Source organism: Schistocerca piceifrons, chromosome 5 (assembly GCF_021461385.2).
Source record: "Schistocerca piceifrons isolate TAMUIC-IGC-003096 chromosome 5, iqSchPice1.1, whole genome shotgun sequence".
Classification (NCBI taxonomy): Eukaryota; Metazoa; Arthropoda; class Insecta; order Orthoptera; family Acrididae; genus Schistocerca; species Schistocerca piceifrons.
Window position 1 is genome coordinate 641,020,845 of NC_060142.1, and position 26,440 is coordinate 641,047,284.

Below are 26,440 nucleotides of genomic sequence, written 5' to 3' on the forward strand. Positions count from 1 at the left end.
TTCGAGATCCTAGGGTTAGCGTCAAATAGCAAGGGAATCTGGCATGAGACAGGGTAGTGTTGTTGTTCGTGTTGTGCATCGCCGTAAATATCATCCTTACCATATCAGTCACCACCAAAAATTAACTGGTAATGTTTGTATGTGTCGATTGAATTCTGCCGATGGGCTCTACTTCAGGTTCAGTGGGATAACACGTTTATTAATTTGATTTTATTTACTGGCGTGGCTACGTTCACGAACCGTGGAAATGTTAATTTGCATAACATGCATTATTGGGCAACAGAAAATCCATGTTGGCTGCGGCAAGTTGAACACGAAAAACCGTGGTCGGTGAATGTACGGTGTGGATTTTGGAGGATAGAATTATAGGCCCTGTTTCATCGAAGGAAATCTTAATGGTTGAAAGTACACCACATTCTTGCAAGAAACATTAGGTCTATTATTGGAAGAAATACCTTTAGGAACAAGGAGCAGAATGTGGTATTAATACGATGAGTGTTCGGCACATATTTCGCTGATGGCTAGAAATGAGTTGCAGAGACAATTCCCAAATCGTTGGATTGAACGCGGAAGAGATGTGTGGTGGCTAGCTCATTCACCAGACTTAACGCCTCTGTAGATTTTCTTGTGGGGATTCGTAAAGACACTGTTTGTAACGGCGTTCCTACTACACCTGAAGGTATGCGAGAGTGAACTGCCAGAGCATGTGCTTAGTGCCTATGTAATAAGGAATAGCACTCAATCCATGATAAGAAAATTGCAGCACTGCACTGATACCAATGGTCATCACTTCGAACACCTGTAAATAGACGTTCATGACACATTTGTGACTTTCGTTGACCTTCAAAGGCCTTACTTTTACATATCATTGTATTCGTCTCGAAAGCCAGTATCAGAAAATAAGTACCAAACTACAGCATCCGATTTAGAAAAACAAAGTTGTCCTTCACATCTCTGAAGCTACCCCACCTCGCAACTAAAAACCATTGTCGTATTATTGTCCCAGTTGCCCCATGCAACTTTTGTCCCACAAACTTCTCAGCACCCATCATACTTTCGGAGTTATTCTTGGTGGCAATAGTTAGTGACTCACCCAGTATAGTCTCATTCGAAAGGAAGTATCATCTTTATTTAGAGAACTCTAGATAGAAGAAATTGATATGCTCTAGAAAAATAGGTCTTTAACCGTAGGTATGTACCTGTACTCTTCTGCAGTTTCCCATTTCGGTAGGTTTCCTGCAGAACTGAAAAGTATGAGTGACAAATCTAAGTTCTTCACATGTAAGTAGACATGATTTCTTGTTCCACACCCTTTTTATTCTGCGTATAGATCCTTCGTTAAAGTTTAGATCATTATTATGTAACGCATTGTTTACAGTACACTGAGGTGACAAAAGTATGAGATAACTATATGCACATATACAGATGGCGATAGTATCACGTACTCAAGGTACAAAAGGGCGGTTCATTGGCGGGATGTTCATTTGTACTGAGGTGTTTCATATGTGATTATGGCCGCATGACGGGAGTTAACAGATTTTGGCCGCAGAATGGTAGTTGGAACTAGGCGTATGGGACATTCCATTTCGGAACTCGTTAGAGGATTCAATAGTCCGAGACAAACAGTGTCAAGAGTGTGTCGAAAATACCAAATTTCGGACATTACCTCTCACCACTAGCAGCGCAGTGGCCAACGCCCCTCACTTATCGGACCGGATACAGCGGCGTCTGCGTAGAGTCGTCAGTGCTAAAAGGCAAGCAACACTGCGTGAAATAACCGCAGATATCAATGGGTGGTGTACTACGAAGGTATTTGTTAGGACTGGGCGGCAAAAGCTGGCGTTAATGGGCTATGGAAGTAGACGACCGTCGCGAGTGTCTTTGCTAACAGCACGACATCGTCTGTAGCTCCTGTTCTGGGCTCGTGACCGTATCGGCTGGACCTAGACGACTGAAAAGCCGTGCCCTCGTCAGACGTGTCCCGATTTCCGGTAGTAAGAGCTGATGCAAATGTTCGAGTGTGGCGCAGACCCCACGAGGGCACGGATCCAAGATGTCAACAAGGCTATGTGGTAGTTTGTAGTGGCTCCATACTGGTGTGGCTGTGTTTACTTGAATGTACTGAGCCCTCTGGTTCGACAGAACCAATGAGTGTGATTCTTGAAGTTCTGCAGGCGCACTGAGTATTCAATGAGGTTTCGGGATTGCAGCCGGACCGCGTTGACTTCTTGCCACAATATTTCGGCTGGCAGTCGTCTAACCATCTTCAGATGAGTGTCCTCCACTGGAGACTGCAATTTCCCGGCGTCGGCTTTATAGCAGAAGCTTATACAGGTCAGACGATACGCATAGTACAGTAGAGCGTCGATTATCCGAACGTCGGTTAACCGAACGACCGCTTAACCGAACTGTGTACTCTCCCACCCTACCGTCCATCATCCCCCTCACTCCCAAACCAAGTTTCCCACAGTAGTCGCCGCACTGGGCCACCGCTGGCGGAACATTGCTTCTAATGTGGCCTTCACTAAGCGCTGCTAACAGGCCAAGCCGCCAGTCGCTGTGGTTCCACAATAAGCACGCTTCTGTCGGCTTGGCACTGGCAATAGAAGTAGCGGCAGTATCAAAGCTGTTCACAGCAACAGCTGCGCCAGCTTAAGGCGGGTCCACACTGAGCAGAGAGGAGTGCACCGTCCGCACCCCGCCGCGCCGCTCCGAGGCACGTACTGTATTCCAGTTGGAGGGCGCGCATGGTCTGAAGATGGAGCGAGCCGAAGCCCCGTCTAAACTGAGTGCGCGTGAACGCACCACTTCCTTTGATGTACCGACAACACCCGGAAAACTGCGCAGCGCGATTCGCCGTCCACACTGAGCGCGCAGAGCCGCGAACAGCCGTTTTCCGCAGCGCGGCGCGCTCAGTGTGGACCCGCCTTTAGACTTGAGGCGTGCCGCTCCGCGCAGTTTGAAGGAATGCGCGCCCCCAAGAAGAGCTTCTCACGGTGCCAACAGTCACCTTCTGTTCTCTGTTACGACCACTTGTGCGCTGCTGCGTGAAGAAGTAAACTTGACGATACAAAATGCTTAAACGTAAACGTGTTGTCCTTTCTATGAGGGGCAAGTACTAGATTATTAAAAGGTTAGAAGAAGGTGAATCTGCAACCACTTTATCCAGTTTTAATTTTGTATACTGTGTGTATTGTTCATGCAAAATGTGTATGTAATATGTATATATTTTTGTTTAATAAACTATGTCACATATATTCCTACTGAAGTTGCTTTGGTTTGCTACTTTGTAATACTAAAAGAGATGCCTGTTTTTATGAATAAATTTACTGTACAGTACTTCTTTTTGGCAAATAAACATGTACAGTTCGATTATGCGAACAAATCAGTTTTCCGAACACCCATTTCCCCCAATTACTTCGGATAATCGACGCTCTGCTGTACTTGAAAGGTGCGCTGAACAGGAACGCCACACTCGCCTTTCGCACCCCACTAAGTCGGCCGTAGCTGAGCATTGTATTACCGCAGGACGCTCCATGGATTATTCTGCCACAAAAATCTTGGCCTCACCGAGAAATTTTTAGGATTCAGTAATTACAGAATTTGTGGAAATTCTTGTAAATCGTGACAGCTGCTTTCAACTAGATAAGGCTTTCGACTCGCTGATCTCTCTAATTTCGTCTAAGAGAAAACAGCTTATCCACAAACACACGTCTGGTGACATGTGACATCTGGTTTTAGCGACGCCAGCTCGCGTTCCGACAGATGGTGGACATGTGGTTTCACCTTTACGCATGCGCCTTTGCTGCACATATAGGACGGTATTTGCAGAGGGCGCAGATTTTCATAGAGGACACTCCTGTGACGGCCGCCAATGCGCATGCGTTCCCGCGCCAGTTTTTTCCATAAAGCCGACGACGGGAACTTGCAGTCATCACATCGTGTGGTTTTCTGTGTTTTTAGATTTTTATCATCATTTTTACAGTCACCGCCTTTTTTACGCTATCTTCCATTATGTTTCCCTTTTTATATGTCTGTTTCCTTCTTTATGTTGTTTTAAATGTCTCCCTTTTCTGTGCTTACTGTCTGTCTCTCTGCCGAAGAGCGGTGCCTATGCTGCTGCCAGCACGCCCCATATGGGGCATTGAAATACAATACAGAAAAAAAGAACTTGCACTCTTTAGTGGCGGACACTCACCTAAAGATGGCTGGACGGTTGCACGTGAAATATTGTGGCAACAAGTCAACATAATCTGGCTGCAATACCGAAACTTCATTGAACAGATGACTGATTGGAAATGGGTACTTTTGTATCCCGCCTGGATAGGCGGCGCGTGGATCTGCTCCTGTGAACTGCTTCTGCTAAACAGGCCGAGAGAGAAGGACGCGAGCAGGAACAGGAAAAGGTGAAGTACTTCGGTACTGCGTGTAAATTTAAAGCACCTTTACTATAGGAAGAATATGAATACATAAATTGTTACTTAACTTTGGCTGAGATGAGCACGTAGGTGCGAAGCCGTACATCAATCAAAGCTAACATCGAGTAGAAGTTACAAAGGCAAAATCTGTAGTGGCTCGCCCACTAAGCAATTGAAACAATCTTGCTAGGTCGTCTGCTCGCGATCAAATGGGCTGAATGTGGAGTGGCGCTCGTAGAGCTGTACAGCGTCGGCTAGAGGGCGCTGTCCTTGGTGAAGATCTTCCGCTCTCGTAGTGCCAACCTAAGAACTTGTACCAACGCCGTGGCATCGATACCACAGCTAACGTTCGAGCTACTTGTTCCCAAACAATGATGGAATTTTTATGGATGACAGTGTGCCATGTGATCAGGCCACAACTGTTGGCGATTGGTTTGAAGGACATTTGGACAATTCGAGCGAATGATTTTGCAACCCAGATAGCCCAGCATGAATCCCTCCGAATACTTGTGGGAAATAATCTGGAGATTAGGTCGTGTACGACATCCTGCACTGGGAAAACATACGCAGTTATAGATGGCTATGGAAGCAGAATGCCAGACCTTGGCTTCACTCTCGACCGCCACCCTACCTGGACTCCCCATCTCCTTATCACCAAAATCAAAGCTCACAACAGACTCCGCCTCTAGAAACTCCTGTCCGGCCGGACGTGGGGTCTGCATCCTTCCACCATATTTCACACCTACAAATACTTGATCCACCCCGTCCTCTGTTATGTCGGTGTAGTTTGGATTTCCATCCCTCCCAGGTTCTATAAATCCCTCCAAATCCTCGAACGCCATGTGCTCCGCCTCGTCCCCCATGCACATCCTATACGACCTCATCCCCTTCCCCCACCTTCTCGTTTTCCTTGAACACATCTGCACACTATATATGGTCCGCCGCATCCATCCCCCTCACCCCCTGGTGTCTCCCTTCCTCTCCACCCCCCAGCCCGTTGCTGTGTATTTACCATTGTGCCCCACCCTCTCTTCATCTCCACAACCTCCGTCTCCTTTCCCAACACATCTTCCACCATCTATCCCTCCCAGGTGATGAGCTTCGCCCTGACATCTACCCTTCCTACCAACTCTAACCCCATCTATCTGCCTCCTCAAGGCTCCCGCTCCTCCCCCTCCCTTCTCCAGAGCGGCTTTCCCCTCCTACCCCCCTCCCTCTTTTGTGCTCCCCTTCAGTGTCTCTGCACTCCCTCCTCCCTTGTCTTCCTTCTTCATCTCCTGCCCCAAGTGTCTCCTGCCTCTTAGTGTACCCACTGACGCCCCTACTCTCTTCATCCCGCCGCCTCACCTGCTGCCCCTTGTTCTCCCCTCCTTTTCCATTCTCTCCGACCTCTCCCTCGGGAGGTCCCACCTGGCAGTTTTATTCTTTATCGTGTTTACTCCAAGTGGGTTTTAAGTATGTTGTTCTGGAGTGTTTTTAATAATTCTGTGGCCGACTTTTAAGCTGTGCATATGCATTCAGTGTCTTCTTTGTGTTTTAAGAATCGCCAACTGTGTTTTCTAACTTTATGGTGACTTTTTTCAAGTGTCCCCCTATGAAAGTCTCTATGCCAGTGTATTTTTACCTCCATTATCTCCCCTTATTGTGTTTTATGTTCCTCTTTCCTATTGCCTTATACATGTAACATTTTATTCTTGTCTTAGCTGTCATGTCACTCGACTGAAGAGCTGCGGATTGTGCCACTGACAGCCCTTCCCTGACCCTAAGGGGCAGGGGAATGAAATTACAATAAAGGGAAAAAAAACAGAATGCCTGGAACTTCCAACGACTTGTTTAGTCCATGTAGAGTTGCTGCACCACTCTGGACAAAAGGAGGTCCTACACGATATTAAAGAGTGCTCCATGACTTTTATCACCTTAGTTTAGTATACACTAATGTAAATCCGTTTATTAAAATTTTGTAATCTCGTGTTTGGTTTTTCAGATTTTTCGTTGTAGCTGCTGCTAAACTGTGCACTTCCTCGTTATATGACCAAGTAGCTTTGGATCAAAGGATCCCATGGCATCTGATGATCCTGGATAACTAAATTGTGTTATGTGCTTTCACACACAAAACAGAAATTTATTTACAGATACCTTACTTCTTTGCTTGACATATTTTTGCCACAAAAATATACATTTCAGTACGAGAGGACAGAAATTAATTTTATCAAAACTAGACATGATTGTCGTAATGGGATTTCCGCGATCGTTCATTAAATAAAAATATGTCATTTCAGTCTTTGATCGCTATTTTTTATTTTTAGTGACCGGTTTCAGGCTAGCTGCCCATCTTCAGATCATATATTGCAGTTACAGAGTAGCTTGTCAGTACAGAACAATCAGTCCGCTGTCATAACAGCTATTTTTTATTTTCAGTGACCGGTTTCAGCTGTTATGACAGCGAACCGATTGTTCTGTACTGACAAGCTACTCTGTAACTGCAATATATGATATGAAGATGGGCAGCTAGCCTGAAACCGGTCACTGAAAATAAAAAATAGCGATCTAAGACCGAAATGCCATATTTTTATTTAAGAAATTGAGTTGACGCAGAACGTTTTGGCGTAACGTGGCAGAGATAGTAGGCTGGCAGAAGTGCGCAGGTGTGTGAGGTGTGGAGGTGCTGTGGTGACGGGTCGGCGGCCGTCGTGTTGCAGAGGAGTGCGGCGGCGACGGCTGCAGCCTCATCTCGTGCCAGCACGGCGGCAAGTGCCTGGCCACGGGCGACTCCGCCGTTTGCCTCTGCCCGCTCGGCTACCAGGGGGACTACTGCGAGACGCGCATCGACCTCCAGGTAAGGCGGCAGTTGTAACATTATGGGATTGCCTTATCATTTTAAACCATTCACTAATCGAGCAGTCTCTCGGCAACAGCTACAGTTATCAAATAATGTTCCGAGAATGTAAAAGGTGAACGTCCTGTGACGTAACGTGTTTATTGTCGAAGCGCTGTCAGAGATGCAGTGAGTTAATGACTTTGAAAACCGCGGCGCGAAAAACGGACAGAAGAAGAACACTTTTACACATTTGTTTGATGTACGAGATATTCTCGATGAACAGTTACTCATTTTTTCTCTTGTCTCTTGTAACTTGTGTCGGACGCGCATGACTTGCCGCCGTATTATTATTGTTAAAAATAATATTATTTTAGTGTAAGGTAAAAGTGCGATACTAAATGTGCAATACTGCATGGCAGTAGATTTATTGTGCGACGTGTATGTGAAAACGTCAAACCAATTATTTTCATTACGAGAAGAGCAGTGCCAGTCAAAACGACATCCATGTTAAATCCTTCATTGCAGTGTAAGTTCGTCTATTAATTGCTTTAAATTCAGAGTTAAATGGAACTGGTGTATGGACTATTTATTTAGTATAGAATCTACGTCTCACTCCTTCATGAGGTTATTTAATTTTGTTTCTGCCAAATAGAGAGTTCACAGTCACGAATTCTTTCGTCGAAATCGGACGGGAGTTGCATGCGGCGAAATATTTTCTCCGTGCCAAATTCTACCGGTAAATGCGTGATAAATTACGGTCCCTTAGGCAATTCATGTTGAGCTATCCAAAAATAATTATATTTTGAATAGGCATTTACTCTCCTATGCAATGCAACTTCCGACTGATCAGACGATCCAACAAGAGACAGACGCACAGGGTCGACGTTCGCAAACATACACTCCTGGAAATTGAAATAAGAACACCGTGAATTCATTGTCCCAGGAAGGGGAAACTTTATTGACACATTCCTGGGGTCAGATACATCACATGATCACACTGACAGAACCACAGGCACATAGACACAGGCAACAGAGCATGCACAATGTCGGCACTAGTACAGTGTATATCCACCTTTCGCAGCAATGCAGGCTGCTATGCTCCCATGGAGACGATCGTCCTGTGGAACGGCTTGCCATTGCATTTCCACCTGGCGCCTCAGTTGGACCAGCGTCCGTGCTGGACGTGCAGACCGCGTGAGACGACGCTTCATCCAGTCCCAAACATGCTCAATGGGGGACAGATCCGGAGATCTTGCTGGCCAGGGTAGTTGACTTACACCTTGTAGAGCACGTTGGGTGGCACGGGATACATGCAGACGTGCATTGTCCTGTTGGAACAGCAAGTTCCCTTGCCGGTCTAGGAATGGTATAACGATGGGTTCGATGACGGTTTGGATGTACCGTGCACTATTCAGTGTCCCCTCGACGATCGCCAGTGGTGTACGGCCAGTGTAGGAGATCGCTCCCCACACCATGATGCCGGGTGTTGGCCCTGTGTGCCTCGGTCGTATGCAGTCCTGATTGTGGCGCTCACCTGCACGGCGCCAAACACGCATACGACCATCATTGGCACCAAGGCAGAAGCGACTCTCATCGCTGAAGACGACACGTCTCCATTCGTCCCTCCATTCACGCCTGTCGCGACACCACTGGAGGCGGGCTGCACGATGTTGGGGCGTGAGCGGAAGGCGGCCTAACGGTGTGCGGGACCGTAGCCCAGCTTCATGGAGACGGTTGCGAATGGTCCTCGCCGATACCCCAGGAGCAACAGTGTCCCTAATTTGCTGGGAAGTGGCGGTGCGGTCCCCTACGGCACTGCGTAGGATCCTACGGTCTTGGCGTGCATCCGTGCGTCGCTGCGGTCCGGTCCCAGGTCGACGGGGCACGTGCACCTTCCGCCGACCACTGGCGACAACATCGATGTACTGTGGAGACCTCACGCCCCACGTGTTGAGCAATTCGGCGGTACGTCCACCCGGCCTCCCGCATGCCCACTATACGCCCTCGCTCAAAGTCCGTCAACTGCTCATACGGTTCACGTCCACGCTGTCGCGGCATGCTACCAGTGTTAAAGACTGCGATGGAGCTCCGTATGCCACGGCAAACTGGCTGACACTGACGGCGGCGGTGCACAAATGCTGCGCAGCTAGCGCCATTGGACGGCCAACACCGCGGTTCCTGGTGTGTCCGCTGTGCCGTGCGTGTGATCATTGCTTGTACAGCCCTCTCGCAGTGTCCGGAGCAAGTATGGTGGGTCTGACACACCGGTGTCAATGTGTTCTTTTTTCCATTTCCAGGAGTGTATTTTCACCGCTGATTATAGCTATATGTTACAGCACAAAAGTAAACATATTGTTGTAATTAGCGACTACGAACGGGGACATTTGTAACTGCATGTTTATGCATACACATTACGTAAACATATTGTTATACAGTGTCGTCCACTTCATACAGACAAGGGTCCCGCTCAACCCAAAACTTAATTTCGAGCATGTGGACTGCCAGGGAAGAAGATAGGACGAAGTGCAGTTTCTGATCACCAAAACGTCCACCCCTGCGCTGGACTACACACACAATCTCACTTCACCGACTTGAAGATTGAAGGTCCTTCACACTGTTCACGATGATCCGTCCGCTGGAGGCAGCAGTGCCAAGTTGTTGGGAACGAAGACAACAATAGACTTCACTATCATCCTCCGAGTTCTCTTTTCGGTTCCTATCACCTATGCCTCTATAATCCGCTTTGCATATTCCAATTTTTGACTACGCCCAATATTTTTAACCCATACTAATTCTCACCATTTCTGTGTATCACAGAGAATGTTCCATTGGCCCGTTCTTTCTTTAGCAGCGGTTTTCCGTTGACGTTTTTCCTTGCTCATTCCTTTAAATACCTTTTGTAATGTACCACATTAAAAAAGAATGCATGAAAGGAAACGCTCTGACTCAATTCGTCTGAAAGCCAAATGTTCGGAAGTGGGACAAATTGCAGTGACCACAGCAGGAGTGTAACTAAGAAAGATACATAATGAGAATTTCAATTTTGCATTGAAATTAAGTCTCCTGATTGGTCAACATTGCTCTATTACCTACTGTTATCATTCTTATCGTTGCAGTCAGGTACAGAGTCGTAATTGGGGAGCAGAAAAGCTTGGAGACCACGGACTGTGGTAATATGACGTATCGGGTGACGGAATAACGTACATGTTACACAAAGAAAAGCAGGAATCGGACTTCGTGGCAAGAAATTTAGATAGCAAAGTTCGATTTATGAAATTCGCAATCAGTGGCGCTGGGATGGCGTACATTCGACAAGTCATCAAACCAATCGCTTCCCAACATCATTGTAAACTGAAACATGAAAGAAGCCTGTACAAACGGTTCAAAGGGCTCTGACCACTATGGGGCTTAACATCTGAGGTCATCAGTCCCCTAGAACTTAGAACTACTTAAACCTAACTAACCTAAGGACATCACACACATACATGCCCGAGGCAGGATTCGAACCTGCGACCGTAGCAGTCGCGCGGTTCCGGACTGAAGCGCCTAGAACCGCTTGGCCACCGCGGCCGGCAAAAGCCTGTACATACTATTAGTAAAGTGGGTGGTGTATTTTCTAATCAATGAAAACATAGCACATGTTAATTACTTCTATATTAATGAAAGCATTACAGAGACCGAGAAATGGCGTGCTGACATTCTGCGAGACGTGAGACAAAAAAGTGACAAGATGAAGGCTGTATTCCTTACATTGTTTTACAAATTCTGTCATAGTTACAGTCTGACAATGATATCAGTTAAGTAGAACCTTAAAATGATTACCTCGATGAAGTAACGAGATACCTTAATTTATTGGACGCTTCACGTCCTTATCCTGTCCATTTGATATCGAACCTTCTTCTATTGGACCACATTTCAAATACTGCTAGTTTCTTCGTCTCTGGACTACCGAAAATAGACTTTAAGCTTCCGTACAGTGCTACATCTACATGTACCTGTACATTTATACTCCGCAACGGTGTGTGGCGGAGGGAACTTTACGTGCCACTGTCATTACCTCCCTTTCCTGTTCCAGTCGCGTATGGTTCGCGGGAAGAACGACTGTCGGAAAACCTCCATGCGCGCTCGAATCTAATTTTACATTCGTGACCTCCTCGGGAGGTGTAAGTAGGGGGAAGCAATATATTCGATACCTCATCCACAAACGTACCCTCTCGACACCTGGTCAGCAAGCTACACCGCGTTGCACAGCGCCTCCCTTGCAGAGTCTGCCACTTGAGTTTGCTAAACATCTTCGCAACGCTATCACGCTTACCAAATAACCCTGTGACGAAACGCGCCGCTCTTCTTTGGATATTCTCTATCTCCTCTGTCAACCCGACCTGGTACGGATCCCAAACTGATGAGCATTACTCAAGTATAGGTCGAACGAGTGTTTTGTAAGCCACCTCCTTTGTTGATGGACTACATTTTCTAAGGACTCTCCCAATGAATCTCAACCTGGCACCTGCCTTACCAACAATTAATTTTATATGATCATTCCACTTCAAATCGTTCCGTACTCATACTCCCAGATATTTTACAGAAGGAACTGCTACCAGTGTGTGTTCCGCTATCATATAATCATACAAGAAAGGATCCTTCTTTCTATGTATTCGCAATTCATTACATGTGTCTATGTTAAGGGTCAGTTGCCACTCCCTGCACCAAGTGCCTATCCGCTGCAGATCTTCCTGTATTTCGCTGCAATTTTCTAATGGTGCAACTTCTCTGTATACTACAGCATCATCCGCGGAAAGCCGCATGGAACTTCCGACACTATCTGCTTTGTGCCATAAGTGCACTTTCAGTGACTTACTCCTTTTTCAGATCAGTATCTGGCGCCAGCAGACTTATTATTTCAGGAACCTTACTTCGCCTATGCCATTCTACTTCAGCTACCTTCCTTGACTCAGCTGGCCTGACTACTCTCGCTTCCCTAAATAGCACACTTCATACGCCGTTGTGTCGTTCCCAGTCTCTATGTTGGGTAAGTCGTCGTTCTGCTAATAACTACTCCCCATCACCTTCGTATTTTCTTTGGCCATATTTTGGGTAATTGCGCAGTTAATTCCTCTCAGCAGATGTTCCAAGTCACACTTACTGTCGGCCAGAAGATCGCCGTTAATCGGTATTCATTTTATCTCTACACTTAAAAATTTACTTAGAGGCGCAATATTTTAAAAGACATGTTTTGTATCCGCAAATAGAGAGATGATCAAAGTTTACGGATTTTGGTAGTCATCGTTTCAGTACAAATTCATTCAAAGACAATGCCAGTGCACAAACACAAAGGAAAACTCCCTTTAAACGAAATATCTGTTAGTCAAATCAATTTGTTGAGTTAATAAACAAGAACTCGTAACCAACTAATAGCCTAATCAAAAACTGAATTTCTAGGATGCCTCGACATTGTGACAAATTCCGGCAGTTTTATTTAATAAAACATTTTACAATACGCACTTTATATTGCCAGAGGGAAACAAACATACGTAAGTGGAGGCCTATCATAACGTATCAGAGTGTTTCTTCCGTGAAAGTAAACTAACTGTACGAGTTAAACTGTGTCAGACTTCTTCCTGTTGAACAATCGTGATGAATGCAATGAAAATTTAATTTACCTACAAATAATTCGCGACATAGTCTCATTTGAAACTAAAAAGCAAAAGAAAATATTTAATATCACTTTCAAATGCTCTGAGCACTATGGAACGTAACATCTGAGGTCATCAATCCCCTAGAACTTAGAACTACTTAAACCCAACTAACCTAAGGACATCACACACACCCATGCCCGAGGCAGGATTCGAACCTCCGACCGTAGCGGTCGTGCGGTTCCAGACTGAAGCGCCTAGAACCGCTCGGCCACAACGGGCGGCAATATCACTTTCAACCAGGTAATAAACTTCGTAGTGGACGCCTAAGCGAGCTTCTGTTCAGTACACATACAATATGAAGCAAATATCTTTTGTTTCCTTCTTTGTTTCTGAGTTAAAATTAGCTTTGCTGCCTAAGGTTCCGATATGGTTTAATTACGCGCCGAAATATTTTGTTGTCCTTATTTGGTCTTTCTACAATGTTATCTACACAAAAATTACTTTTTCATCTTGTAGACACAACTTTTTCTTTCTGAGATTGCTTATCTGTGCACAGAAATAAGAAAAATATTCTTTTCGTGACTTATTACGCCGTGTATGTAAGCCTGCCCTTTGGGAAACGGTAGCATGTTGCAAAAATCTGTAAACTGTACATCGTATACAGAATAACGGCTATAGAACTTATTTCTGGCATAAAATCAGTCATAACCTTACGGTAACGGATTTTTGGAAACAAAACTTCATGCCGATAGTGTGTCCACCAAAAGTGCCCTAGGCCCTATGTGACACTTGACACAGTGATACAGGACTAAGGCGTACGGGGTGACTGGCGCCACTGATTGTGTGCTTCGTCTCTCTACCAGTGACATGAAGTACTCAAGCAGAGGAACTACGCTGAAAAGAAAGTTGCACACCTGCCTAATATCTTGTAGGGCCTCGAGAGCACGCAGAAGTGCAGGAACGCGACGTGGCATGGACTCGTCTAATATCTGAAGTAGTGCTGCAGGGAATTAAAACCATGAATAGTGCGGGGCTGTCCATAATTCCGTAAGAGAACGAGGGGGGTGGATATCTTTTCTAAACAGCACGTCGCAAGGTATCCCAGATACGCTCAACACTGTTCAGGTGTGGGGAGTTTGGTGGCCGGCGGAAGTGTTTAAACTCAGAAGAGTGTTCCTGGAGCCATTCTGTAGCAATTCTGGACGTGTGGGGCGTCGCATTGTCCTGCAGGTTTTGCCGAAGTCCGTGGGACATGAACGGATGCAGGTGATCAGACAGGATTCTTACATAGACGTATCAGGGGTATAATATGACTCCAACTGCACACGCTCCGCACCATTACAGAGCCTCCACCAGACTGAACAGTCACCAGCTGACATGCAGGGTCCATGGACTCATGAGGTTGTCTCTATACCCGTACACGTCCATCCACGCGATACAATTTTAAAGTCGAGTCATCAACAGTTCAATGTCGGTGTTGACGTGACCAGGCGAGGCGTAAAGCGTTGTGTAGTTCAGTCATCAAGAATAATCCAGTGGGCCTTCGGCTCCGAAAGCCCGTATCGATGATGTTTCCTTGAATGGTTCGCACGCTGATACTTTTTGATGGTGTAAAATTGAAATCTGTAGCAGTTTGTAGAAGGGTTGCACTTCCGTCACGTTGAACGATTCTCTTCAGTCGTCATTGTTCATGTTTCTTTCTCAGCCGCAGCAATGTCGTAGATTTGATGTTTTGCCGGATTCCTGATATTCACGGTACCCTTGTGAAATGGTCGTACGGGAAAACCTCATTTCATCGTTACCGCGGGGAGACTGTGTCCCATCGGTCGTTCGACAACTGTAACACCACGTTGAAACTCAATTAGTCTTGATAACCTGCCATTATAGCAGCAGTAACCGATCTAACAACTGCGCCTGACACTTATTGACTTATTGTCTTATATAGGCTTTGCGTCCGCAGCGCCGTGTTCTGTCTGTATTTGAATACGCTTGCCTGTAGCAGTTTCTTTGGCGCTTTGGTGTATAACTATTTCACATACTTTAAATCAGACAGTCGTACACAGGTTACGGCATCGCCTCCTACTGTTGCGAGAGCACCTACCTGACGTGAAAAGTGGTCCATGGTGGCGTCGTTTCGGCAGCAAACATTTGCTCTACAGTTCCGTATGTGTGTGGGACGGCACTGGAGTTCAGGGAGCGAACAGACGGCCTGGTACCATGATGTGCTCAGGTTGCATATCCACCATTCTACGGTAGGGCATTGCCATTTTTTCAGAACAACGCAAATCTTGCATCTACAATTAAAGGATGTCGTACCTATTAATTGTAGTTGTACTGTGTCCCTACAAAACACATACAGTTACGTATTGGCTTTTTTATGCTGCCATCCCAGAAGAGACCACCAGGGAATATATATATGGATTCTTTTACACATGGTTGGAGCATGTAGCACGAGGGCGCCAGATAAACATATTTCTTGAACCTCTACCAAAGTGAAATGCTTCTTCTTGATCAGCAGAAGACTGCAGCACAATTCCTGAGACCACTCATCTTGAGCTAGTTAGAACGTTCCGTCAGCAGTATGGAGCCTTTGTATGAATACCTCTACTTGGTCCATTATCATAGAGAATAACCTCTAGAAGACAACTATGCATACTGTTTTACCAAGAACCTGTCGCAAAGTGTGCAGTTTGATACTGTGCTGGATGTACGATACGGCTTCCCTATGAGTCAAACACAGTATGCGAAATACACAAACCACCAGCCAGAACCAAAACAGTCAAGACCACTCACAAAGAAAGACGCTGGAAGAGCCATTAAGTTGCTTCGCACTGGGGTGCAGCGTGGCTCGTCTCCTATCTTCTCAGTTGGTCATCCCATAGTTTAGTCTGTACGGTTCTATCGAAAATACGAGAACCCTCGCGAGGCCCTCCAAAGACGATGTATGACTCGGAACGTGTGCAAGACGTTATGTGAGTGTGGTTACCACTACTTTGGTCAGCATCGGCTTATAGATTACGAGATGTGATTATGCCTATGATATACAGATAAGAAGAAAACGCGTTATAAAATAGACATAGAGCTCCATTCAAGCACATATCCGTCATTAAGAAGGTGAGCAGTTTCTTCGATAGCATGAAAGAGAAGCTAATGAATAAAAAATTTGGGAAACAACCATCTTCAAGGGGGGGGGGGGGGGAGGCTTCACCTTAGTATAGCGGGGTTGAATCCGGCGCGGCGGAAGTAGGGCGGTAGTGCGTAAATTGTGCCTTATGAGCCGACGGATTGTGTACCATTGATATCATGGCCGGCGGATTGGCTATAGCATTACTTTCGAGAGCGCCAAATTGGTGGTCTGGTTTTGGGAGGTTCCCTTAGATTAAAGACCAACAGTGAAAACATTTTTTCATTTCATTAATGACACTAACACCATTGAACAATGTTTTATTACACAACAATAAATAAGTCTTGGAGAAATGCATGTTACAAACTTTTCCTTCTTACTATACATTTATTCACTACCGGTTTCTATCAAGCGTCTTCTTCACAGTGAAAATGTATCTATTGTAACAACTTCACATGACACAGAAAACTTTCCACTATGAAAGTGGTCGATGATCGGAAGCTGTAGTGATTAAATGTATTGTAATATTAAGACAGTAAAGTTTATATTACGCATTACTCCAAGTACACCGGTGTTGTTGACAGTTGCCTGAAAAAAAATTTATAAAGAAGACGTTGCTTTTGTGATGTACTTTCACGAGTTGTGGATTGTTTGAAATATGTCTGGTATCTGTGAATGCTGTTCCCTCAAGTTCATTAAAATGCATTCATCACTTGGGATAGATATTTAGATTTGATGAAATTGAGTACTGAGTACTTTTAATTTAGAACCTTCTTCCAAAATTCAATAGTTTAACAAGTGTATATAAGGCCTTATAGTCCATCGACCTCTTGCAGCTGCAATAGGCCCAACTCTAAAGCGTCTGAATCATTTTCAATTGACGATGAAACAGAATGGCCATGTTTCACAGCTTCAATAGGAAACGAACATTCCTGGAGTGAATGTGAGGGCTAAAGAGCCTCCAAACCAATAAATCTACCATGTACATCACCAGAGAGATCAGGTTAAAAAAATGGTGCAAATGGCTCTAAGCACTATGGGAATTAGCATCTGAGGCCATCAGTCCCCTACACTTAGAACTACTTAAAAACCTAACTAACCTAAGGACATCACACACAGCCATGCCCGAGGCAGGATTCAAACCTGCGACCGTAGCAGCCGCGTGATTCCGGACTGAAGCGCCTAGAACCGCTCGGCCACAGTGGCTGCCCAGAAGTCACGAATTTTACGGAAATAATGTTGCGCTTCGACTTGATCTTCAGGATAGATTTCTGTAATTTTCTTCGGACAACTTGCAACGGAACTGTGTCTTAGTCCATTGTCACTGAATCAAGCTGAAAATTGATATTCACCTACCTCAGATCGACGTCTGCCCAGTGTCCTTTCATTCTGCAACGTAGATACTTACATGGTAATGAATAAGCAGCGTTGATGAAAACAGCACCTAACATCTACATTCACTGAGGCCGCGTAAATCTCGTTATGATTGTTCCTGTAAACATTCATAATAAATTTTCAGGTGGATAAACGGACTCCTGGTCTTCACTGAAAGTTTGGGAATTTGGTAAAAGTAGGTTTTATTTTCTCTGCTTAAACATGTCATCAGCCGACATTTAATATGCAAAACTGCTTTTATAAGTTCCCAGTTTATAAGTTAAAGCAGCCAGAATTCTCCTACGTTCATTCAACTGCTTTTATAAGTTCCCAGTTTATGTCACACGTAAAGCAGCCAGAATTCTCCTACGTTCATTCCGAAAATAATCACGTGAATATACAGTCACCTTCTACACTTAACGTTGATTTCTTACATAAGTTATTCAGTGGACTTCTTTCACAAAGATTGCTCGCCGAATGTATTCCATAGTAGAACACAGAACATCGCCACGCGTAAGTCCAACAAGTCACACGCGTATATCTCCCGAACAAAATATCCCACGACTCTCAAACTTCTATAAAATGTTCGTAGCAACGAATTCTACCATTTCTAATTCATCTGAATGCGAAGGTTCAAATGGCTCTGAGCACTATGGGACTTAACATCTATGATCATCAGTCCCCTAGAACTTAGAACTACTTAAACCTAACTAACCTAAGGACAGAACACAACTCCCAGCCATCACGAGGCAGAGAAAATCCCTGACCCTGCCGGGAATCGAACCCGGGAACCCGGGCGTGGGAAGCGCGAACGCTACCGCACGACCACGAGATGCGGGCTGAATGCAAAGGACCGAACATTTATTCATCTTACACGTTTTACGGACGGACACATTTAACATGACCTTCGCGTCTGAAAAGCTAGTCCACGACTCCTCCCCTCCAGCTACTGATGCAACCTAAGTACTGTATCTCACAGTGCGCGGGAACCATACTGACTCCCGATTGGCTGTTCGAAAAGGCCAGCCAATCCGATCACACATTCTAGATCTTATTCGCGCCTAAACTGTTCTGAGCCAACAGAGTTTTTATTCTGACTTTTGGGGCACATAAGTACATCTATGCTTCGTAACAGTATTATAGGTAGAATTACAGTTTGTTACAGTTATAACACATTTTAGTTCGTCGAAAGAGCATATTTATAATCAAACAGACGAACTGTTGTTTAGACCTAATTTCATTAAAATACTAGGTAATGCAGAAATATTGTAATTCTGGCGCCTCGCAATCGTCCGGTTACAACAGTGTCCGACAAACATCTGTATGTGAGTTAATTCAGATGTCCTCCTTTTCGCGGTTATGTTTCTCTTTGTTGTTGTTGTTGTTCTTCTTCTTCTTCATCATCAATATGTCCTCCATCCGTGTCTTGCTCGTTTGCTTCCCCCTATTAGTCCGTCTGTTTCGCCTGTTCTCTTGCAGAAGAGAGACTCTGCGTCAATTTCTTCACTGCCCGTGAACTGCTGTCAAGTTAGTTCAATAATAATAAGTTTCAAAGATTGCCTTGTTATTATGCAGCAATAATGAATCTTGTAAGTGCAAGCTCGTCTTCAAACATCCTTACTTATTAAGCGGAATATCCTCTGTTACATTCAGTTTCCCCGTAGTCCGTGGTTTTATTTTGGTTGGGTACTTCACTCTCTTTCACACACACACACACACACACACACACACACACACACACACACTTTTTCGCGTGTGAATTCTCAGAGATAAAAATTTAAGGATGGCCATGAATACGCACTCTGCTCTTAAAGAGTTTTCTCGTTTTAGTTCTTTTGCTCCTGCTGTGTGAGAATGCTGTTTCGAGGGCTGCTGGAAAGCATTTTCGCCGTCTTTGAGGAGGCGGCTGTGGATCTGAAAGGCGAGGGATTTGCAAGCGCCCATCAATATCGCCGCCAGCCCGACGCCTCCGTCCCGCTGCCGCTAATACAGAAATCTCCCATCCCAGCCCTCCCCCCTTACCACCCCACACTCTGCGTGAGTGTTAGGAAGGGGGGGGGGGGGAGGGCAGTACTCCTTTCATTTCCGAGGCCGGGCGAGAAGTCTGCCGGCGCAAAATCGGCGCGCCGCTCCTACAGGTGTACAGGAGAGGCGCTGGCTGCCGTGGCAGGACGCACTGAGTTTTGTTAAGAGCGTCCGTCCCACAGAAACGGGAGACACTTTAGTACCGGAAACTCACGTTTCTCCTTCAGTCGCCTGTCTACCTAGAACTCTGTGGCCTACAAATTTGAATCATGCGATGCTGGTACGACCAAGATTCGAAAGTCAACAGAGTACATTCTACAAGTAACAATACCCCCACCTTCCAGAATACGACAATGCTGTGGATATTACGCACAACAGACTATGCCACAAAGGCTAGATCGTTTTCAACAAGCTGTTATACTTCTGTTAACCAACTTTATGAAGACAATAATACTATCACAGAATAAACCTTTCGATAACTCGCATCTGACAGACACTTAACTAAATTTCAGTAGCCACACATCTACATTCGCGTGAAGATCTTCAGCAATAGACTACTGTGTATAGTATAAGAATTTATGAGCAGTTGATGCAAGAAAAGGAGGCACTAATGTGAAGAGTGGAAGATTCAGAAAATGACTCACGGTTTGGTACTTTATGTTTGGTGCTACCCTCCATGCTACTCTATCCGGTGCAGGCCTCTTCATCTCCGAGTAAAAACTGCAAGCTACATCCTTCTGAATCTGCTTACTGCATTCATGTCTTGGTCTCCCTCTACGAGTGTTACCCACCGCGATTCTCTCCAGTACTAAATTGGTGATCCCTTGATGTTTCAGAATGTATACTACCAACCGAGCCCTTCTTCTAGTCAGGTTGTGCCACAAATTTCTTTTCTTCCACAGGATATTCAGTACCTCCTCACTAATTGCTTGATCTACCCATCTAATCTTCAGCCTTCTTCTGTCGTACCACATTTCAGAAGCTTCTATTCTCTTTTTGCCTAAACTGTTTGTCGTCCATGTTCCACCTCAATGTTTTGCTACTACACTCCATACAAATACTTTCAAAAAGATTAATGAAGTTAACAAATTTCTCTTCTTCAGAAACTCTTCTTTTGCCATCGCCAGTCTACATTTTATATCCCCTCTACTTCCACCATCGTCACTTATTCTGCTGCCAAAATAGCAAAACTCATCTACTACTTCAAGGGTCTCATTTCCTACTCTAATTCCCTCAGAATCCCCCGATTTAATACATTTCATCATCCTCGTTTGCTTTTGTTGATGTTCATCTTTTATCCTCCTTTCAAGACACTGTCCATTCCGTTCAACTACTCTTCTAGGTCCTTTACTGTATCTGACAGAATTACAATGTCATCAGCATTTTTATTTCTTCTCCCTGGACTTTAATTCCAGCTTCAAACTTTTCTTTTGTTCCCTTTACTGCTTGCTCTGTATCCAGATTGAATAATATCGAGTACATGTTACAAACCTGTCTCACACCCTTCTCAACCATTGCTTCCCTTTCATATCCTTCGACTCTTACAACTGCCCTCTGGTTTCTGTCTAAGTTGTAAATATCCTTTTGCTTCTTGTATTTTATCCCTGCTACCTTAAGAATCTTAAAGAGAGTATTCCAGTCAAAATTGTCAAAGGCTTTCTCTAAGTCTAAAAATGCTATTAACATAGGTTTGCCTTTCCTTAACCTATCTTTTATGAGAAATCGTATGGTCAGTATTTCCTCGCGCATTTCTACATGTCTCCGGAATCAAAACTGATCTTCCCAGAGGTCGGCTTCTACCAGCTTTTCCATGGAATGAACTCGTGTTAGTATTTTGCAACCGTGACGTGTTAAACTCACTGTCCGGTAGTTCCACACCTGTCAGCACCTGCTTTCTTTGGAGTTGGAAGTATTACATTCTTCTTGAAGTTTGAGAGTATTTCGGCTGTCTCATACCCATTGACCGCAGCTCGTGGTCTCGCGGTAGCGTTCTCGCTTCCCGAGCACGGGGTCTTTGGTTCGATTGCCGGCGGGGTCAGAGATTTTTCACCTGCCCCAAGATGACTAGGTGTTGTTGTGTCGCCTTCATCATCATCATTCATCCGCACTACCACCGAAGGAAGGTAACGACAAACCACCTCCATTTAGGACCTTCCCTAGCACGGCGGTACGGGTCTCCTGGATCGTTCCCCTACTCTTTGTCAAGAATCATGGGACTTCATTTCCATATACATATTGCTCTCCTTATGGAAGTTTTGTCATGGCTGGCTCACCCAAGGCTTTCAGTAGTTTTAACGGAATGTTGTCTATTCCTGGGGCCTTGTTGCGAACTAAGTCTTTCAACGCTCTGTCAAATTCTTCACGCAGTATCGTATCTCCTATCTCATCTTCATCTACGTCGTCTTTCATGATATTTCCCTCAAGTACATGTCGCTTGTACAGACTCTCTATATACGACTCCACCTCTCTCGTTCCCCTCCTTTGGTTAGCACTGGCTCTCCATATGAGTTGCTGGTATTCATACAGGGGGTTCTCTTGTCTCCAATGGTCTCTTCACTGTTCCTGTAGGTGGCATTATCTTTCCGCCAGTGATATATGGTTCTAAATCCTCAAGTTTGTCCTCCAAGTATTCGTGCTTAGCAATTTTGCACTTCCTGTCAATCTCATTCCTGTGTATTCCCTTTCGCTTGCTTCATTTACCGTACTGTTATATTTTCTCGTTTCATTAATTGACTTCAATATCTGTTGCGTTACTCAAAGATTACTACTAGCCCTCGTCTTTTTACCTACTGGATCCTCTGCTGCCTTTACTATTTCATCTCTTAAAGCTACCCATTCTTTTTCTACTGTATTACTTTCTCCTGCTATTGTCAATCGTTGCCTGATGCTCCGTCTGGATCAAAAACTCTGGTTCTTTCAGGTTATCCAGGTCACATTGAGCTACGTCAGAGTTCAGTTGGGTACGTGTACGATGTCGTCTGCCCTGCGTCGAATTTTATCTCGCTAGCTAGAATAGCTTGCACTGTAACTCTACGTCAGCAGATTACAAGAATGACACTCGTGCTTTTATTTGACATGCACATACACAGAAAAATTCAAATAATTTTTATACGCTATGCGCAGTCGCATCCAACCACTTTCGCAATGTCCAATACGTAGCAAAATTCAACCGTTCTGTGATTAGCTCAGATGAGATAACTATTATTCCTAACCTCGGTTAGCCTCTAGCGATTGACAGTGACTTGAAGAGTCAATAACATCACGTAACACCCAGTGTTTACGTGTAAACACAAGGTACCAATATTACCATCTTCAAAGGTACACGTAACATATACATAACAGCTTCAATTACTTAACGTATTATCAAAACTTCTTCAAAAATCAAATGGCTCTGAGCACTATGCGGCTTAACTTCTGAGTTCATCAGTCGCCTAGAACTTAGAACTAATTAAACCTAACTAACCTAAAGACATCACACACATCAATGCCCGAGGCAGGATTCGAACCTGCGACGTAGCGGTCGCTTGGTTCCAGACTGTAGCGCCTAGAACCACACGGACACTCCGGCCGGCTCAAAACTTCTACTTTAATGCCAATAATATTATTTGCAAAGACTCTCAAAAAGACTTTTATTTACTACAGCAAAGCTGTTCTCAATAGAAAACCACTGTAACTAATGCAAAGTCGTACTTTCACACTATGGTAATACGACGTAATTCAGTTTAATTGATCCGGAAAAATGTTAACGGATTGTCAGTTTATTCTCATATGTCAGTACTAATTGCAGAATATATTGACACCCTTTTTAAAATGATTCAAAGTAAACTGCTTTAGTATCTTTTGTATGTAATTATTCCTCGGGTCTTGGTACTGAGCGAAAAAATATGTCTTTTATTTTGTCGACTCAAGGATAAAATAAACTTACACACTCAGATACTACTACTACCATGTAAATAGTTTCTTTGGTCTGGAACTCTGAACATCAAAATATTAACGATATTTCTTATTTAGTTTTATTTTTTTACATCCAATTTGGAGTTACTTGCAGTTAAACATGATCTCTTTTAATAATTTTCAAGTTTTTATCCAGGTCGCATGACGTAACACAATGAACAACAAATGCTGTTATACGTCAGACGCACTCGCAAATAGTTTCTTGTATGCGAACCTCTTACACTCACACTACGAAATTAATGAACGAATGTTTAAATTTTACCTGCTTTAGTCAATTTGGGCTCACATATTTTATGATTTATTGGTAAAATACAATTCTGAATACGCTTTCTGAACACACTTGTGATCGAGTGACAGGAAGAAAACTATGCCCCCTAGAACTAAGAAAAAAAAAAAGTGTCACCGCCACATTGAATAGTGCAGTTGAATAGTAATTCAAAGTTCAACCACTTCAGGCGTTGACAATACACGATACCACTACTTCAATCAAATTACGAAAGTCACTCGTCACGAATCCCTTCAATAGTCTTAAAATAGTTACATGGTGTCTCATAGTATGGTTCCAACGTTCTTGACCTTCGATTCCTTTACTTTACACGTTAGGGCATATCGCAGACTTCATATAATACATGCGTGCCATAGGAAAGTAAGACACAGTTCCCAATCTACGAGTCGTTCGTGACTGCCAAACAAAATATAAATTAAAATCGAAACTTCCGCTCGGAGACCACAATAATCCTACAACCAACAACCATCAAATAAGCGCGAATTCTGTCACCTCAGAGTCGGTCAGCAGATTCGCTAACATCCTTTCACGGAACTGTAGGACCCCAAAAGTCCAAATAAGCTAACTTCCACTAGAATTATCCAGCCTCACAATCACATAGCTTACTACACCAGCTCCTAATTCAAATAGGCAAACTCCCTAAACCACGCGACTTCATTCTCAACGTAATTAACCAAATTCTAACATGCGGACCTCACTACTAAATTTCTAAACCGTACAAGTTTCGGAACGAGCTAACCGTGAACTCTCTCAGCAGTTAGACGTACCGATACAGGCAAACTGTTAGTAATGTTGTCTACCGTCGGACGATCTGCTGCTTCGTATTGGCAAAACGGGGACTCAACTAACTGTCTGACAATGTCTGGAAGTCCGGGAACCATATCACAGACAAAATACAACGATTTTTTTGACTTCACAATTACGTTCACATTCTAGAAAATAGCTGTAACGGCGTCTCATAGCGGCCAGATATCTGCGTTGGTGGAATATTTCTGGCCCCAGCCATCGCCGCTGCCCAATCTCTTCTTTGCTGCATAGTTGATGGGTTTTGCGGCCGTTTGTCGTTCTGGATATCTACAACATATACACAAAAATGCTCAAGCAACAATTACAACGCGAGTACATTAAAAGTCTTCGTATGTCTTCTCTGTAATTCACGTGATGTAGCACATTTGTGGAGGCGAACAACGTGTTTTAATGAACGTCAAATTTGACACAGTACAACATCCCCTTAAATATCTCCATTTTTGCAGTTTCTTCAGGTTTAATCTACAATTCATAAGCAATAAACGGTGGTCACAGTCCACATCTTCACCTGGAAATGTCGTAGAATTTAATATCTGACTCCTAAATCTCTGGCTAAGCATCATATAGTCAACATGAAACCTTCCGGTGTCTCCAGGTCTCTTCCACGTGTACACCCTTCACTCATCAGTTTTAAACCAAGTGTTAGCTATGACTAAATTGTGCTCTGTGCGGAATTCCACCAGGCGGCTTCCTCTTTCACTTCTCTCCCGCAGTCCATATTCACCTACAAATTTTCCTTCATTTCCTGACGATCGAGTCCTAGTCCCCGATGACTATTAAATTTTCGTCTCCCTTAGCTATCTGAACAATTACTTTCATCTCATCATACATGTACCTAATCTCCTCCTCATCTGTGGAGCTAACTGCCATGCAAACTTGTACTGCTGTGGTGGGTGTGGCTTCGTGTCTGTCTCGCTACAATAATGCGTTCACTGTGCTGTTCATAGTGACTTATCCAATTTCCTATTTTTTTAAGTCATTGTTAAACCTTCTCCTGCATTTCCCCAGTTTGATTTTGTATTTATAACCCTGTATTCACCTTACCAGAAGTCCTGTTTCTCCTGCCAACAAACTTGACTAATGTCCACAATATCTGACTTCAACCTATCCATTTCCCTTTTTAAATTTTCTAAAATACCTACCCGATTAAGGGCATTCCATCTACGATTCGCAGAACGCCAGTTTTATTTCTCCTGATAACGACGTCTTCGTTAGTAGTCCCCACTCGTAGATCCGAATGAGGGTTACTTTACGTCCGGAATATTTTACCCAAGAAGGTGCCATCATCATTTAACCATACAGTAAAGCTACATGCCCTCGGGAAAAATTACGTCTATAGTTTCTCCTTGCTTTCAGCCGTTCGCAGTTCCAGCACAGCAAGGTCGTTTTGTTTGATGTTACAAGGGCAGATCAGTCAGTCATCCAGACATTTCTCCCTGCAACAACTGAAGAGGTTGCAGCCCCTCTTCAGGAAGCACACGTCCATACGTTTGTCTGGCCTCTCAAAAGATGCCCCTCCGTTGTGGTTGCACCTACGGTACGGCTATCTGTATCGCTGAGGCACACAAGCCTCGAGTCATGGGGCTGACAACAAGAGTAAATGTCGTAATTGTTTTAAAAATACGTATGTGAACTGTAAGGAGGACAAACAAACAGCAAAATGCGCTTTGTCTTGGCTAATATGTGTCACTCAAATGCTGAATGAATTATATTATGGTTCAATAAATAAGGAAAGAAGAGCTTTAATTTGTCTGCAAACAAACCACCGAATTTAAGTGTGTGTGCCGATAGAAGTGACAGCAAAAGCTCTCACGCGGCGTCAGTAAATGGAGGCCGCCGTGCCGTGACGCTTCAGAATTCAGTTTCAGGGTGGTGGTGTTGATGGATACGTAGTCGGCTTCTAAACTGCAGTGAACTTTTAAAGAGAACGATCCCAACAGCAATTCATTGTAAGCTAATGGAAGTTAACCGAGCGCGTGTAATGGCACGAATACGTTG

General features: G+C 44.3%; 1 protein-coding gene across 1 annotated transcript in view; it reads left to right on the top strand.

Annotated features, from left to right (window-relative positions):
* Positions 1-26,440, top strand: part of LOC124799174 (pikachurin-like) — a 944,586-nt gene that overhangs the window by 776,120 nt on the left and 142,026 nt on the right. Inside the window, exon 8 of the mRNA XM_047262711.1 lies at positions 7,118-7,254. Within this exon, the coding sequence (XP_047118667.1) occupies positions 7,118-7,254 (137 nt within the window). The remainder of the gene's footprint in view (positions 1-7,117; positions 7,255-26,440) is intronic.